The 15,795-nt window shown below is 56.4% G+C and overlaps 1 protein-coding gene across 8 annotated transcripts in view; it reads right to left on the reverse strand.

The window, feature by feature from the left end:
- Positions 1–15,795, reverse strand: part of Camk2b (calcium/calmodulin dependent protein kinase II beta) — a 95,602-nt gene that overhangs the window by 4,411 nt on the left and 75,396 nt on the right. The window contains exons 12-20 of one of the 8 annotated variants that reach the window (XM_076836522.2): positions 15,413–15,455; positions 14,342–14,416; positions 9,891–9,928; positions 9,673–9,744; positions 8,065–8,109; positions 6,516–6,564; positions 5,161–5,274; positions 4,557–4,685; positions 3,243–3,371 (exon numbers count right to left, since the gene is read on the reverse strand). In XM_076836522.2, the coding sequence (XP_076692637.2) occupies positions 3,243–3,371; positions 4,557–4,685; positions 5,161–5,274; positions 6,516–6,564; positions 8,065–8,109; positions 9,673–9,744; positions 9,891–9,928; positions 14,342–14,416; positions 15,413–15,455 (694 nt within the window). Of the gene's footprint in view, positions 1–3,242; positions 3,372–4,556; positions 4,686–5,160; positions 5,275–6,515; positions 6,565–8,064; positions 8,110–9,672; positions 9,745–9,890; positions 9,932–14,341; positions 14,417–15,412; positions 15,456–15,795 lie in introns of all 8 variants that reach the window. The other 7 variants (XM_076836541.2, XM_076836531.2, XM_076836550.2 and 4 more) reach the window with 7 other exon arrangements.

Raw genomic sequence — 15,795 nt, forward strand, 5'->3', positions numbered from 1 at the left:
ACATGTATACCTGTGTATGAGTGCATGCATGTAGCAGTCATGCAGTGTGCATGTACACAATGCTACATACAATTACACACCTGCATGTGTGTATGTGACACAGTGCATATGAGTGCCCATAGGCTGTGTCTGTGGGTACATGTCCATATGTGTGCACATGCATGCATGTTTGTGATCTGCCCCTATCTTGGAAAGGCCCTCTCTCCTGACCCAGCTGTACTTGTGCCATCATTCTGGTTCAATTTCTTGCCTGGCCTTGTGTCTAGATCATATCACTGTTTGTGTTCAGGGTAGTCTCACAGCAGGTGCCTAATCCCGCTACTCACATAATCAATTCTAGAAAGCTGGTCTCCAGGAGGAGTGGGTTGTGAGTTCCAGAAACCCTTTCCCCTCCAGTTCCTGTTCCCAATCCCACATCTATATGCCCAGCTCCGGGAGAGTACCAGGGCTCTGTTCCAAATGTGCAACAGCTATTCTGGTCCTTAACATCTGGACCCCACCAGGGTTGCAAAATTCTAAGTGCCCATCATGCCCCACTCCACCTATTCTTTCTGGAGGTGGCTCAGAGCTTCAGGTCTGAGCTCTCCTGAACCTGCAACCAAATTCTTCCCCAGTCCCAGAGCCAGGCTCCCTGGGCTGTCCCCCCTGCCTTCCACTGTCCAGCACCTCCTGACACTTGATAATCCCCTTTTGAACAGAGCTTCTAACAGAGTAAGCTGCCCTCCTCCTGCTGCTATGCCCTCAGCACAGGGCAGAATCTGACTGGAATGGAGGATATTGTTTTGTTTACAGTGGGCTTTGATTCTACGGTCACCTTATACTGTGGTAAGTGGAACCAATCTTTCATTTGAGGAATATAGTTTTAAACAAACTATAATTAAAAATGGGAGTCAATGTAAAGAGAAAATGTTAAGTAAGCAGAAGAGGAGGTCCATGGTCATAGCACCAGTCAAGAGGCAGTAAACAGGGTCTCAGAGTTGGAAACAGGATCTTCTGGGAGAGCCTCCTGCCCATTCTACAGGTAAGGAAGCTGAAACCTGTGAATTGGGGCCAAACACCTCTTACCCTGAGGAATGGCTGCTGCTTAGATCCCCATGCAACCCAGCCCACTCTGTCTTCCCAAATAGCTTGTGGGCACTTTTGAGTTCTTGATATCCAGGTCTCTGGAGAAGGAAACCACCCATGAGGGAGGGAGGGAGCAGGGCGCCCAGCATGAAGGGATGCCCAAGGCATGATGCCTGCAGCTGAAGACAAGATGCCCTGTCCCCAACAACTCCAGGGAAGAAGCTCAAGTGGTGGGCAAGGTATGGCCTGGGAGGGTTTTCCCCAGTCCAGTGTGAGCCAGGGCCTCACCAGTGTGAGCCAGGGCCTCATGCTACCTGCAGCTCTCTTGCAGGAAGCTACCAGCCTAGGGAACCCCTAGTGTCCAAGTGGGGCTGGTGTAGAATCTGACCCCAGCTAGCTCAAAGCCCTGTCCTTCAGAATCAGCAGTGGTGGGAGGCAGGACAGCTGCCCTGGGATCAGCATGGATCAGCGTGGATCAGTCTGCCTCATGCATAATCCCCGATTAGGGGGCTAGGCCTGGGGTGCAGGGAGCACCCGGGTAGGAGGGTCTGGCCTGAGGTGGGCCAGTGGCACCTGGCTATTCACAAACTAATACAGCTGTGGGCACCTTCTCAAGAAAGGGGGGAGATTCAAAACCTGCCTGCAGAATGGCATGGAGCTGGCACTTGGTGCCCTCCTCCTTCCCTAAGTTCCACAGACTTCTTTCCCTGAACTTTGCCCAGCCTTGCCCAGCTCCTTCCAGGGTAGCCAAACCATCCAGTCCTGTTCACAGACCCTTTCTTATAGCCCTTCCTCCTCTAGCCAAGTTCAGAACAGACCCTAAAGGAACAAGTCTATGCAATGATCCCTAAGGTGACCCAGCCATTCAGTTTCCCCACAGGCCCTTACCTAGAATAGCCACCCAGCTAACTGTACAGACCCCTATCTGTACAGTTAACCCCCCTTTCCGGCTTGCCCTCCATAAGGGCAGCAGGATTCCTTAAAATCAGATGAGATGCTGCAGAAATAAATGCAAAAGGGTGTCGATACTCCCAGAAGCCCCACTTTGTGCTCACCCCAGTGCTTTTCCTATTTGCCTCCCTCGTGAGCTTTAGCTGCTGTCCACCCCACGATTGACCCCCAACCCCCTCACCAGCAAGAACCCGGCCTCTTGCCTCAGCACCTCATCTCCAATCCCTCCGGCTGACCTGGAGCCCCTTTGAGACTGCAGGCTGCATACCCCCACCCTCTTGGGCCACTGCTTCTGTAGGTCTGTCTCCTCTACTCTGCCCCAGACACCTGCAGCAGTCCCCCAAGGCTGGCCTGCAGAGGGTTAGGGAGGTGGGTGGCCCCAGGTTCCACCTATCACAGGTACTCACCAAGCCACTGCCCTGCCATGCCGAGCCCCTGGCCCGGCAGCCTCTTCTCTGAGAGCATCTCAGCACCACCCCCAACTCTGTGTCTTCCTAGAGGCGGGGGTGGTGGCGGCTGCAGCCCTGGGATGTCATCCATCCCTGTAAGTGATACTGGCCGGCAGTCAGCAGACAGACTGGGGAGGCCGCCCAGTCTGCGCCTGTCTCTCCCGCCCTCTCTTGCCCCTGGCTAGCCCTCAAGTCTGCTCCCTGATGTCCAGCTGGACAGCTGGAATGCCAGAACTTTTCAGTACCCAGGACTATGTTTCTTTTCCTTCCATACTATCCACGCAAGTCCACCTTCATCAGAGTGCAACCTGTACAATGTGAAGGGCCCTGGCCAAAGAATGGACCCTCTGCCTCTTGCATTGAAGATCAGCACTGCAAGAGCAGCTGCCCACTTTATTTTCCCATCAGAAGAAAGCTATGGCCCACAGGGTAGTGCACAGGCTAGCAACAAACATGTCATTTGGAATGCTTTTCCTATATGCAGGCATTCATATGCACATGTGTGTGCACGGGCACTTGTGCACACACATGCACACCCGCACGCATGTGCACATGCATACACACATACTTCATGACCATAATTTGAATTTTAAGAGACCAAATGACTTCTTTATGTGCTTTGATGCAAATCTCCATGACCCAGTAGAGGGACCCTGTGTCCCCCATGTCTCCAAAAGCTAGGCCTTCCCAGAGCCAGGTTGGTGACACACCACAGCAGGGGCTCACCCCCTTTGAGCCCTCCAAACAGCTTCCAGGGCCACTCAAAGTGCTACTTACACGGGGTGGGCAGGGGGCCAGGGAGAGTCGGAGATGGGCAAGGTGGGGGGCCCACTGGCAGGGAGCCCTCAGCTTCTGGGGTACCTGAGCCCCTCCTCACCGAGTTGAGGATGTCAGAGATCCTGGGGGCTGGGTGGAACAGACAGACGTGAACACAGTGGGGTGAGGGGACATGCAAGAGAGAAAACTATGGGCTGAGAGCCAAGCCAGAGGGGGAAGACAGGGAGATATAGGAGGATGGAAGGCAGACATAGGGGGATGTGTGGGGATGTGGGGGGACAGAAGGAATGTGGGGAGCTGGCTCCAGAATGAACCAGGATGCCTTTGTCTGTCCAGGTGGGCTGAGCTAGAAGCTGCTATGGGCAGAGGGTGCCCTCCAAGGAGAGGCAACCTGGCCCAAAGGAAGCCAGAGGATATTTCTTCATGTAACTGGCCCTTGGGAAGGGCTTGATAGATGGGAAAAAATGGATGAGGAAGGGAAGGGAAATCTTTCTTTCTTTTTGGTACCAGGGATTGAACCCAAAGATGCTTAACCATGGGGCCACATTCCCAGCCATTTTTTATATTTTATTTAGAGACAGGGTCTCACTAAGTTGCTTAATGCCTCGCTGAGTTGCTGAGGCTGGCTTTGAACTTGTGATTCTCCTCCCTCAGGCTCCTGAGCCACTGGGATTACAGGTGTGTACCACTATAACCAGGTAGGGAAGGGAAATCTAAGAGGAAGCACAAGTCAGTAAAGGCCAAGCCTTTATGTCATATCTCTTTGCCTGTAAACTGTGGGGACCCTGACTGGGGTTCCAATTTCAGCACATTCCTCAACCCTCCACCCCTTGCTGAGGAAATTGTGCTCTGGGCTTGAGGGTACATTGGAAACCAGAGGCATCCCTGGGAGTAGGCTCCTGGGCACTGTGGCAGGGCAGGGTGAACCAGATGTGAAGTCAGCAAGGCTGGAAAAATCTCAGCAGAGATTGCCTGAGGGGGCAAGGAGGGGCCAGGCCAACTGCCCAAGTGTAGGACAGCCCTTCTGAGGGAGAGGCCTAGAGCTGACAGCGAGGTGGGCGGCGAGCAGGTGGGGAGTAGGGAGTAGGAGATGAGCCACAAAGACGGCTGGGTCCCTGGAGGCAGAAGCCAAGTAGCTGCCTTGCTGAGTTAGCGCATGTGCCCCCAGGAAGCCCAGCCAGGCTGGATACCCATTGGGCATCCTGGCCTGGGGAGAGCTGGGCCGTGCACAGCAGGTGCAGGAAGCTGTGAATATTGGCCATTCGCAGTGAGCCCTCAGCAGGAGAGGCAGCAGGCCTAGGGGCCACTACTTACACGGGGTGGGCAGGGGGCCTAGGAGACCCGGAGACAGGCAGGGTGAAGGCCCTGCTGATAGGGGCCCCTCGGCTTCTGGGGTTCCTGAGCCCCTTCTCACCGAGTTCAGGATGTCAGAGATCCTGGGGGCTGGGTGGAACAGACAAGACATGAACACGAGGCAGACAGACGCATGAGAAGATGGCAGAGCCGAGAGGAGGGAGGAAAGTAGGGCCCTGGGCTCAGACTTCCCACATGAGGGCTATCTCAGCAGCAAGAAGTCCCCAGAATGGGGCAGAGAGATAACTGGGCTATTCTTGGAGATCATGGTATCAAGACCTGACCCTTCAAAGCCTCCCAGACTGCCCAGAGGCAGGCTGTGAGCAGGAAGGTAGGCTGGGACAGTTTCCCCATAGACAGAGACCTCTGGCCCTGGCTAATATGGAGGTGGCATTCACTGGGCAAAGGCAGCTCTGGGAGCCTGATGTAGAGGCCAAGGGCTGAATCACGCTGGAGCCATTGGTCCAAGCTCAGTCCCCCCCACTTGGTTCTTGAGTAGCCCTTCAGAGAGGATTGCCAGGCCCTTCAAAGTGATCCCGGCAGCAGCAGGGCCCGGGCTACTTACATGGGGCTGGCAGGGGGCTAATAGGAGTTGAAGATGGGCAGGGCAGGGGCCCCTCAGCTTCTGGGGCTCCCGAGCCTCTCCTCACCGAGCTTAGGACATCAGTGACCCTGGGGCCTGGGGTGAACAGAGGAAGGTGGGTAGGCGGCAGGCACTTAGGAAAGGGGACAGCAGAGGCCCCATAATAGGCTAGAAAGGGGAGGAGGGAGGTTATCACTGAACCCCAGACCACTGCTAGGAGCTGGAGGGTGAACAGAGGTGGGTGAGGAGGGTCATCTTTTGGGGCCACCCACTGGGGTCAGGAAGCCTCATTTGGTGGCCCCTGGCCAGGACCTGTAGAATCAGGAAGTGGGAATGACAATCACCACAAGGCATTGTGGCCACTGGGCCTGTCCTGGCTGAGGTGAGAGAGGCCCAGTGGCCCTGTTCTACAGCCCCAGGACCTGCCCCATATTGGTTTCCTGCCTCGTCTCTGAGCCTTATCCTGTCCCCCTTGTCCTCTTCTATCTCTCTGCAAAACTGAGGCTCAGCCACCTTTGTTATTGCCCCATGCTGAGGGCACAATCTTGAACAGGGAAGTATGAGTGGTCTTCATGCTGCTGACTTTAGGGCCTGTTTCAATCTGTGGGGGAACGACATAGATGTCCACTGTCCTGTGTCAAGCGATCAAAGCCCTATTCTTACCTCACTCTGAAGCTTGAGGGACATTCAGGAATAACATCACAGCTGGATGGGGCGGGTAGGATCAGAACCCCCATCTGACCCTGGGGCCATCCTAAAGGGCAGCTGATGGACTATGTAATAGATAGCCTGGAGGGCTACCAGGCTACTTATGGGGAGTTGGACAAGGCAGAAGAGAGGCTGGGGGACCACTCGATGGTGCCAGGTGCACCTATGGTCTTTGGGAGGAACACACAAGACTGTGCTCTGCAGGAAGAGCTTTGGGATCAGGGTATAGCACTGAAGCCCACCACAGGGAGGGGGGGTGCTCCCAGGAAACGAAGCATGGTTCAGTCACCCAGCCACTCACCAGTGCAAGATGGACGGAATCACAAGCTTAAGGAACTTTAAGAGAAGAACAACATCTTGAGCAAATTCTACCCTCATACTTGGTCCCCCATGGGAACTGAGCTCCTGGATCCCAGAACAGAATAAACCCCAATTCATGGCCATGGCTTCCTCACTTGGACAGGGTACTTGAGAAGCCTGGTGGTGGTCTCAAAGCTGCTTCTTGTCCACACTGGGCAGCCTCTGACACCAGGTCCTAAGCTGCTGTGTTGCAGGACACTGGACCCCCTGAAGGCTTATCCAACCCAAAGAGTAACCCAGCATGGATGGGCTAGGTCTCTGGCAGGTACCTTTAGCATCTTCATCCTCTATGGTTGTGTTGGTGCTGTCAGAAGATTCCTGAGGAAACAGGGGAGGTGCAGGTCAGGATGTGATTGAGGATAGAAGGGATACAGCCAGCAGTGGGACTAGCCAAGGGCTCTGGGTCAGGCCTGCAGTGGCAGGCCTTGGGGCCCCCCAAATCTCATGAAGCAGTAACTGGAGGAGAAAGCTCCCTTGTCTGTGCAGGAGCCCTCTCCAGGCCTCATCCTGCCCCACCATAGGCAGCATCCATCCACATCCCCAACAGCAAGGGCCTTGACTTCCCTTTTCCCAATGAGACTCTGGGATGCTTAACTGACTGTCTAATGAGAGGAACCGGCATTTTGAAATTTCAAGACTTAAAACACAAGGTGATTTTTTCTGACTCCTGGTGATGTGCCGGGGCATTTGACATTTAGATAGAGCAACTTTCAGATTCAAGTCTCTTGGGGCCCCAGACAGAATATACCTGCCACCTAGCCCCTCCTCAGAAAAAAGTGAGATGCCCACCTGGGCCATCTGCCCCTCCAAATCCTGCCAGGCCCAGCCCTTCCCACCTCAAGTGTCTGCTGCCCTTCAGAGAAAAACAGTAGCCAGATGCCTCATGTCTCCAGGGACCTTGCTCTGTTCCTCAGAAGGAATATCAATCTCATAGGTGCCTGAGGGACTACCCCCTGGTCTGGACACTGACTGGACTTTGCTCTAGACCCTAGGCCAGAACTGGAGGTGTTCAAGTGTAGGATCATGGTTCACCTCAACCCAGAAAATGTTGTCTAGGGGTCCCTCACAGAGAAATATGATCCCTCTCCAGACACACAGGGCCCAAGGGGCACCCATCATCCAAGCGGAAGGAAGACAGGTCTTTGGTGTCTAGCACTGTGGATGCCCACAGCCTCTGGTCCCTGCCAAGGGATGGTGTCTTCTGGAACCTTCAGAAGGGAATGGGGGCCTCATGGGGGCATTCTGGGGGTTCACTGAGGAGCTCAGGTCCTGGCATAAGTCTGAACTGCTTGCTGGCATGGGTGCTGTACTGGAAAGGGTTCAGCCACCTGCCCATCCCTCCCACCACCACAGAGAGCCAGCCCCTTCCCCGGCCCCAGGTGATGACGCCAATGTGATGGAGCGGATGGCAGAGCAGAGAGGAGGGGTGGGTCCGCTCAGCAGGAAGCACTGGGGCTATGCTAGGGATTGAGGGGTGGGGGGCAGCCAGAGGGGCAAGGACAAAGTTCCTGAGCCATGGACCTGCCCCAGTGCCTGTAGTGGGAGGTCCCCTTGGAGCCTGGCTGAGAGCTAGCATGTGGTGACAGGGCACAGATGTAATATTTCTTCCCAGGGAAGCGCCTGGCGCTTCGTTTTCTGCTGTGGTCCCCAGGCAGGTGGGCCTGTGGTCTCTGCCCTGCCTTGGGAGTTCAGGCCACTGCACACCTGCCCTCCACTCTGGGCACAAATGCTTTCCCAGGTCACTGTCCAGACCCTCCTCCTGGGCCCGGCGCCTCCTGCCCGAGGAAAGGGTGAGGAGGAGTGAGGCAGCCGCAGTACCTTAATCCCGTCCACTGGGTTATGGATAACGGTGGTTTGAGGCTCCTATAGAAGGCGGCAGACAGAGGAAGGAAAGAGAGGGAGAGTGAGAAAGAAGGAAGCAGAGGACAGGGGAGCCAGGGAGACAGAGGAGGAGTGGGCAGCGGCCAGAGTCCACCCAGAGAGAGTGCAGAGCAGAGGGGACAGGGATGGAGGTGACAAGTGGTCAGCGAGATGGCCCAATAGGGATGGAGGCAGCAGGTGGTCAGCGATGGCCCTCAGGGCAGTGGAGCAGGCTGGGGTCCGACCAACATGATGGAACCAACAGATCTTCCCAGGCTGGAGACGGCGCCAGCCCTCCCGAGGGATTATGGAGCTCATGGGGGCCAAGAGAAGCTGCAGGTACATGTGGGCTCTGCCTCCAGGAGTTCTCCCCACCCTTTGCTGCCTGGACCCTCTGCCCCAGCATGGGGGAGGCACAGGCTTAAAGATGCCATCGGGTGGGAGTGGTACATGGGATGGACAGGGCCCAAATGGGGCTGGCTGTAAGGCCGGTATGTGAGCCACCTTGGCCACTGGGAGGACCTAGGTGGTGCCTGGCACCCTCTTGCCACAGCCCAGCTGCTCTGAGCAGGTTCCCCACTGCCTGTACAGGACAGCTTTCCTCTCCTGAGGACTCCCCATGAGCTCAAGGGAACCATTTGGCAAAGGCAGCCTTCCTGTGGACAGTCTTGGGCTGTCTCCCAGAAGCCTGGCCTGAGGCCCATGGGGGATTCCAAGCACTTCTAGCAAACTTAGGAGCCTATGGCCCAGCAGACTCCAAACCGCCCCTGGATAGTGAGTGTAAGCATATGGTGCCTCAGCAGGAGGCTGGTGCCCTCTGGCCACAACTCCACATCTCTGAGAATGCCAGCTGTGAGATTTACCTGGATAGGAGCCCCCCCGGGCAAAGAGGCCAGAGATGGTCAATACCACCTCAAGAAGCAGAGTGATACATAGTAGGGGAGTCAGCATCCCCACCCCTCCCCAGCAGGGAGCCCCCAGCCTCCCTTTCAGGCATCCAAAGACCAGCAGGGTACCTTAGTTTTGATAGGAACAGATGGGAGGGGCAAGCACACCCTGGATGCTGCTGGACATCTCACTACACCACCATGGCCCCCACCCCCATGGGACTCAGGGTGTATCACTCCAGGCTACACCCCTAAGCTGGGTCAACCTGTTGAGGGGGGCAGAGAAGCTGCGGGTGAGGTCCCTGGGGGTATGGGGAGCCACGCAGGCAGTGCCCTTGTCTTCTGCCTCACCAGCTTCCTGAACAATCTCTTGCTGCAGATTCTTGGGGGGATGACTCATAAGGCAGCATAGGTGGGAGGACAGACCTCTCCTCTGTACCTATATCTCCGGACTCCAGAAAGGGGTTCCCCAAACAGCTCTGTACTGGCCTGAACCTGGGGCCCCTGACCAGTGGTCTCTCACTTGAGACCAAATCCCCCATCACTGCCCCCAGCAAGTGTGGGATTGGTTGGGGTAGGTGTGTGCTGTCAGAGACCAGCCAGGCTGGGTGGGACCCCACCTCACAGGGCCTCTCAGATAGTGGGTGTGGGAGGGGCCAGGGGTTGGGGAGTTCAGTACCAGGGCAGCAGGAGGGAGGGTCCCTTTGGGGCTGGTGATGGCCGAACTGTTTTTGGTGCTGTTTGTCTGGGGCTGTGGAGAGAGAGGAGAGGAGTTGTTAGGGAGAAAAAGGGTACCCACTTCCCCTCCCATGCTTATCAGGGTCTCTAAAGCCACAACCTCAGTGGTAGGGGCAGAGCTATAGGATCTGGGCCCCTAAGGCCAAACTGGCTCCTCACCTTGACTCCATCTGCCTTCTTGTTGAGTAAACTCTTGGCTGCTGCATTGGGAAGGAAGAAGGCATTGTTAGTGATGGACCCGGGTCTCCCTGTGGACCCAACCCTCCCACCTACCTCTGCCCTTTCCCCAGGAGTGAGGCCCAGGACCGGAAACAGTTGTGGCTTCGGCACATAGCCAGGCCCTGAGCAGCATCAGAACCTCCAGAGGGGGCTGGGCCACACTGCCCAGGGGCCCTCACCCCAGGATTGCCCCTTCCCCAGAATCTTCTACAACCTTGGGGCTCCAACAGGGCATGGAGGAGCCTTCTAGTCCTGTGCCCCTTGGCTTTCAAGAGAGAGAGAATGTGGACTCCTCCCCTGGGGGCTGGCAGCAGGTTGGGGGTCGTGGGCGCTGAGCAAGGAGGGAAGGTCTTGACCCCCACAGTTCACCATGTTCCCATCAGGGGCTCATCCCAGCCCAGATGCGTGCCCTGCTCAGACCCCACCCTTCTTTCTAACAATGGGACTCCGACCTCTCCACCAGTGTCCAAATGCCTTGGCCTTGCTGTCTTCCTGAACTGTCCCAGCAACCCTGCTTGTGGGGCCAACACCAGCCTTTTTGCCCACAAGCCCCAGCGGATGCCCAGGCCCAGCAGATGACCCTGTGACCCCAAAACTCCCCTCAGAGGTCAGGGTAGACCTGGCTCTGCCCCGTCCTCCACCCCCAGCATTCACACCCTCCACAGCAGAAGTTAGAATTTTAATTTTAGAACTTTAAAAAAAAAAAAAAAGAAAAAAAAGGAGGAAGTCAGCTTACCTTACAGAAAAGGAAAGGTGAGGAAGGGAAGGAGTGAGAAAGGAAGAGAGGAAGAAAGAGAAAACAAGATTTGTATTGGTTCAGGCAGGCACTCACACGGGGCAGCAAAGCCAGCCCGTCCTGGCCCAGCATTCCCCAAGGACAGCCAAGTGGCCGTGCGGCCGGTACAGCAGGTTAGAGAAGCAGCCAGGGCTGGGCACAGCACGAAGGGCACGGGAGGGGTGGGGTCCCTTGGCCCCAGGTCCAGTGAGGAAGAAGGAGGCACAGCTCCTTACACACCCGGTTCCAGGATGCTTGCTGACCATGCCTGATGCTGGGCTCTGCTGCTATCCAGAGGGGGACTCTTACTTCCCAGGGCAGGCCTGGGTCTGCACACAGAGACCTAGGGCTGCAGCATTCTCAAACAGGGTGTCCCCCAAGAAGCAGCAGCAACAGCAGCACCCTGCATGAGCAGAAATACAAATTCCTGGGCCACCCAGCCCTCTTAAGTCAGAAGCCTGGGAACCTTGGCATCTACCCACAATCTCACAGGGCAGTTCTGACCTTGCTTCTTTGGGTGGCCTGTTTCATTTCAGAGACCAGGCCTGGGCCCCAGTGTTGCCTGCTGACCACCTCCCTTCTAGCCAGATCACCATGCCTGGTCCCTCCCAGGCTCTGCATGTGGTGTCACAGGGTCACAACCACCCGGGGGCTGCATATAACCTCAAGACCCTGAAAGGCAGGCACAGCCTGCTGTGGCGGCACAATTTTAGTTCACGGTCTCCCTCCTTGTGGATCTATTAACTCTCACAAAACTTCTGCCAAGTCCAGGGTTACGTCAGGATCTTGAGAGCAGGTCTCCCTTGGAGCTAACCAGACACTGGACTCTTGCATCCTGTCCTCTGCTGTTCATCCCCGCAAGGTTGAGTACCCTCCCCCCACCCCCCATGGAGCTCCAGGGACTACTCTGATACCCTAGGGCAGCCCCGCCAAGGGTTCCTAGGACCAGAAATTCCAACTTCTTTCCTAGAGCACAGACGGTGAAAATCCTCCCCTCACTGGGGCTAGAGCAGATCTCCTTAAAACTTATTACACAGGGATAGGCTAGTCCTGGTCCAGGGCAGCCCCACTCCTGTCTGTGGACCCTGCCTCTCTCCTTCCCTATCTCCAACACACAGTTCATCCCCAAAGATATCTACCCAGTGCAGGCAGCATGGAATGCCCATCTGCCCCTGGCATGGAGCTGCGCCTGGCACTGCTAAGGCTGTGGCATGGAGACCTCTTCCTGCTGGTGACCTGCTGCTGACACAGCAGGAGAACAGGCTCCTCCTTGGGGCATACAGAGGAAGACAAGAGTCTTAAAGACACTTGTCATGGCAAGCTGAGCAGCAAGAGAGGGACCTCCATCCCTCTAGGGATGTGACTTTTTAAATGCAGCAGTTTCAATGGGTGTTTTGCACAAGGCAGGCCTGACTCTACCTCCTATCAGGCCACACAGCCTTGGCCAAGCCAGCACATTCCCTGCTGGATTCTGAGTTGAAACAGTGCAGGACAATACTGATCTGAGAGTCGGCCAGACATGGGATCCTCCTACCTTCCCCCTTGGCTTGTCTCCAAATGATTCTCACAGGAAAGGAAGCATCTGCAGGCCTGTAGAGACCCCAGGACTGTCCTTGGTCATAAGAGGGCTCCATATGGGTCCACAAGTCTATCAAAACCCACTTTTCCAAGCTGCGCTACTGGAGATATTAACAGTTATCCACGGGAAGGAAAAGGACAGAGTTGAGGCTGGGGTGGATGTGCCAAGTCTGAGGACTTGGATGAGCCATGGCTTTGTCCCAGCCCCAGAAAGCCTTGAGCCCTGAGCTTATACCTATGTCATTTCAACATCCTTCCTGTGAACCCCTGTTTCACATCAGCCCTTGTGCATGTCTTGAGTGCAGCATGAGGTGCAGCCTGGCCCTTCCTGAGTAGGCAGTTCCTGGCCATTGGTTTCCTGGTCCACTTCTTTCTTCAATATCCACATCTGCCCTGGACTAACTACATCCTTTAGGTGCAGCAGGAGCCAAAGGTGGATGGAGCAGTCATGGGATCCCATAAATCTCACCTGGGGACTCCACAGGCCAGTGACCCTCCACCCATGGGAGGAAACTGCCTATTTCCAGGGGTGGTCAGGCCAAGAAACTGCAGCCAACCCACAGCTAGCCTGATAGTTATGGTCTTCTGGCTGAGGTGCTCTGCCACACTGGGATGTCTGACAGAAACACGGAGAAGAAAGACTCCTGATGCATATCACTGGAATACAGCTGAACCAACCTAATCAGGCATGTGGGACCCACAGCCCCACCTTTGCCTCATCCCCTAGCTGGGAACCCTGGACAGCCATGCTGGGCTCCATCAACATGCACTGACCACCCTCCAGGACAGAGTGGCCCTTGGAGCCCAGGGCGGAACCGCACATGCAGGCGGCCTCATGCACCGTCGCCCTTGCTCACTTGCAGGCAGGCGGTCATTGCAGCAGGAGGCCTGGGAAGAGTGTCACTCAAAGGGGCCTGTCTCATGCCGCTCTTCCCCTGGGCAGCAGGCCTCTCCAGGAGCCATTAGCTTCATCTTTTCCTAACCCCAGTTCCTCCCTCCCATATGTTCTTCTAGAAGGCCATAAAATGGAGACTTGGGACTGTTCACTTGGCCCTCATGGGGAGAACAGACTCCTTTTAGGACAGCCTGAGCCTCCTCTATAAGGAGAGCCCTCTGGCAATGATAGCCTCACTGTGGCCCTGGAGGGTCACCAGGTAGAGCCAAGTGGGCGCGCAGGAAGAGCCGGGCCTTGGGAAGGTGATCCCTTTACTCCCAGCTGTTGCTGGAGGTTCTTATGGGAGAACGCTACAGCTTGGTTTGGGGAGAACCCAGGGTCACCCTGTGTGCTTAGCAGCCACCCTTAACATGTGTTAGCTCTCAGCGTGGATGGCAGCTATGGAGCCTTTGAGGAGGTACCAGGGCCACCTAATCCTCAGGGGGTCCATGTCCCAGCTCCTGACAGGAGGATCCACCTGTACCTCCCTGAGAAGAAGGTCAGCAGAGCTGCCTCCTCCCTCGCAGATATGGGACTAGATGAGAAGTATCTCTAAAAAGAACCCAATAGGAGGCCTTCAGAGTCTCTTCAGGGCACTGAAGCCATCCCATCCATCCCTGCATGTGGGAACTCCGCAGTACAGACCACCAGCTCCGCCTGCTTTGAGAGAAGGACTGACCACGGGCCCACCGCTCCCTCGAGTCAGCATCCCTGCCTCCACAGCCCTGCTCCCAGGGCTCCCCTTCCAGGACTCAGACCTCCAGCAGCAAGCTCAGTGGCTCCCCATGAGGTCACGGGCATTGTGAACGGGGTCTCCAGACCCCAGGCACCAGGACCAGGGGTCTTGGCCAAATGTACCTGGGTTTAGCATGGCCAGGGGTCACCTAGCCAGTCCCTCCTCTTATAGGTGAGGAGACGAGTGAGGACTGCCCTTGGGTGGACCCTCCTGGGATGTGACCACAGCGGGAGCAGGGGCTCCCGGGGGCCCTGCCAGCCTCTGGGGCGGCTCTGGGAACCTGGCCAGCGGCTGCGTGCAGCGGGGGGGCTGCATGCCAACAGGAAGGAAGGGCAGGAGCGGGTGGACGCTGGGCAAGACACATCTACCTTGTTCCACCAGCCCCATGGTGGTGCCGGAGGCCGCGGTGGACATTGTGGCCGGAGCGGTGGTCTGTCTGCCCACTGTTAGCACCAGGTTAGAGACGAGGGGGGGAGGGGGGTGAACACAGACGGGGTGGGGGGCGAGGTGAGGGAAGAGAAGAGACAAAGGAAGCAGAAGAAGATTAGAGTTAAAGTTTAGGCAGCAGATGGCTCCAGAATCCCTTTCTCAGGAGAGTGAAAACAAGATTGGGCCGATTGACACTGAAAAGCATTTGCCTCCTTTCTCCTTAGAACACCCCAGTGGGGCTTCTCATGCCCGGCAGCGTGTGCCGGGCACACAGCAGACAGGACAGTCCCATTAGTGTTGGTGTGACCATGTGTGCCCATTCCCGGCAGTACAGCATCACAGCAAAGTAACAGGAAGGGGGAGGGTGCCAGATGTGAACGGACAACGAGAGACAACCACAGGCGCTCGCACACGCAGTGTCAGACGACGGAGAAGCCAAAGGCACAGCTGTCCGGGCGCTGAGGCCAACACCACTCCCTGGGGTAGCCTGAGGCACCCTAGGCCTTGGGGGTCTCTAACAGACCCTTGAGATTTCATTTCCCCACCACCCACCCTGAACAACCAGGGCAGGCGGCGCCAGTTCTTCCAGAAGGCAGGTCCCTCTACACGCTGACTTCACGCTTACCCACCCCCACTTCTGCCACATCCCGCACACAACATGGTGCTCAGAGCACTGAAAACAAAGAGGCCACAGAGCTGCCCTACAGACGCCTGGACAGACACACGTGGCGGGCTGGGTAGTGGGCAGCACAGACACTAGGGTGTCAGGTGAGGGACACAGACCCAATACGAAGGAGACAGGGCAGGGGATGGCAGACTCTGGGCAGCTGCCCAAAGAACGAGCCCAGGAGGCCTGCTGGGCAATAGGGGTCCCCGAACTGAGGGCAGAGGCTGGGCACCAACCAGCTTGGTGGAGGTGGGTGGAGGTGCTGGTGAACAAGGAGGGGCTTCCTGCTACAACCTGCAGGTCAAGGGCAGCATCATGTCCTCCCTGGAGAAGAATGTCTCACCTGAGAAATTCCTTGTGGCCAGCATGGTGGTGAGGATGGCCCCCTGGGGAGAGACACACAGACAGAGCCAGGACCACTCTGTTAGTGTCACCTGCTGGCTTCTGGTCAGAAGAGCCCTGCCCACCGGCCTGCAGGCTCAGCCTTCCAGAGAGGCAAGAGTTTCAAGAACCTACCAGTACCTCTGAAAGAGATTATCTGTATCCAAATCAAAACATACCTGGGAACCCACTCCTGTCGACCAACTAGGCTTCTAGGCGCCTCAAGACCCTCCTAAGACTCAGGGGTTGCCAGAATCACTGTCACCAGGACAGCCCTCTGGGTCTTCCTCCACCCCTTCTTTCCTCACAGGCCCAGGGTGGTAGTGACCGACTTAGGCTTTTAGG

Source organism: Callospermophilus lateralis, chromosome 1 (assembly GCF_048772815.1).
Source record: "Callospermophilus lateralis isolate mCalLat2 chromosome 1, mCalLat2.hap1, whole genome shotgun sequence".
Lineage (NCBI taxonomy): Eukaryota > Metazoa > Chordata > Mammalia > Rodentia > Sciuridae > Callospermophilus > Callospermophilus lateralis.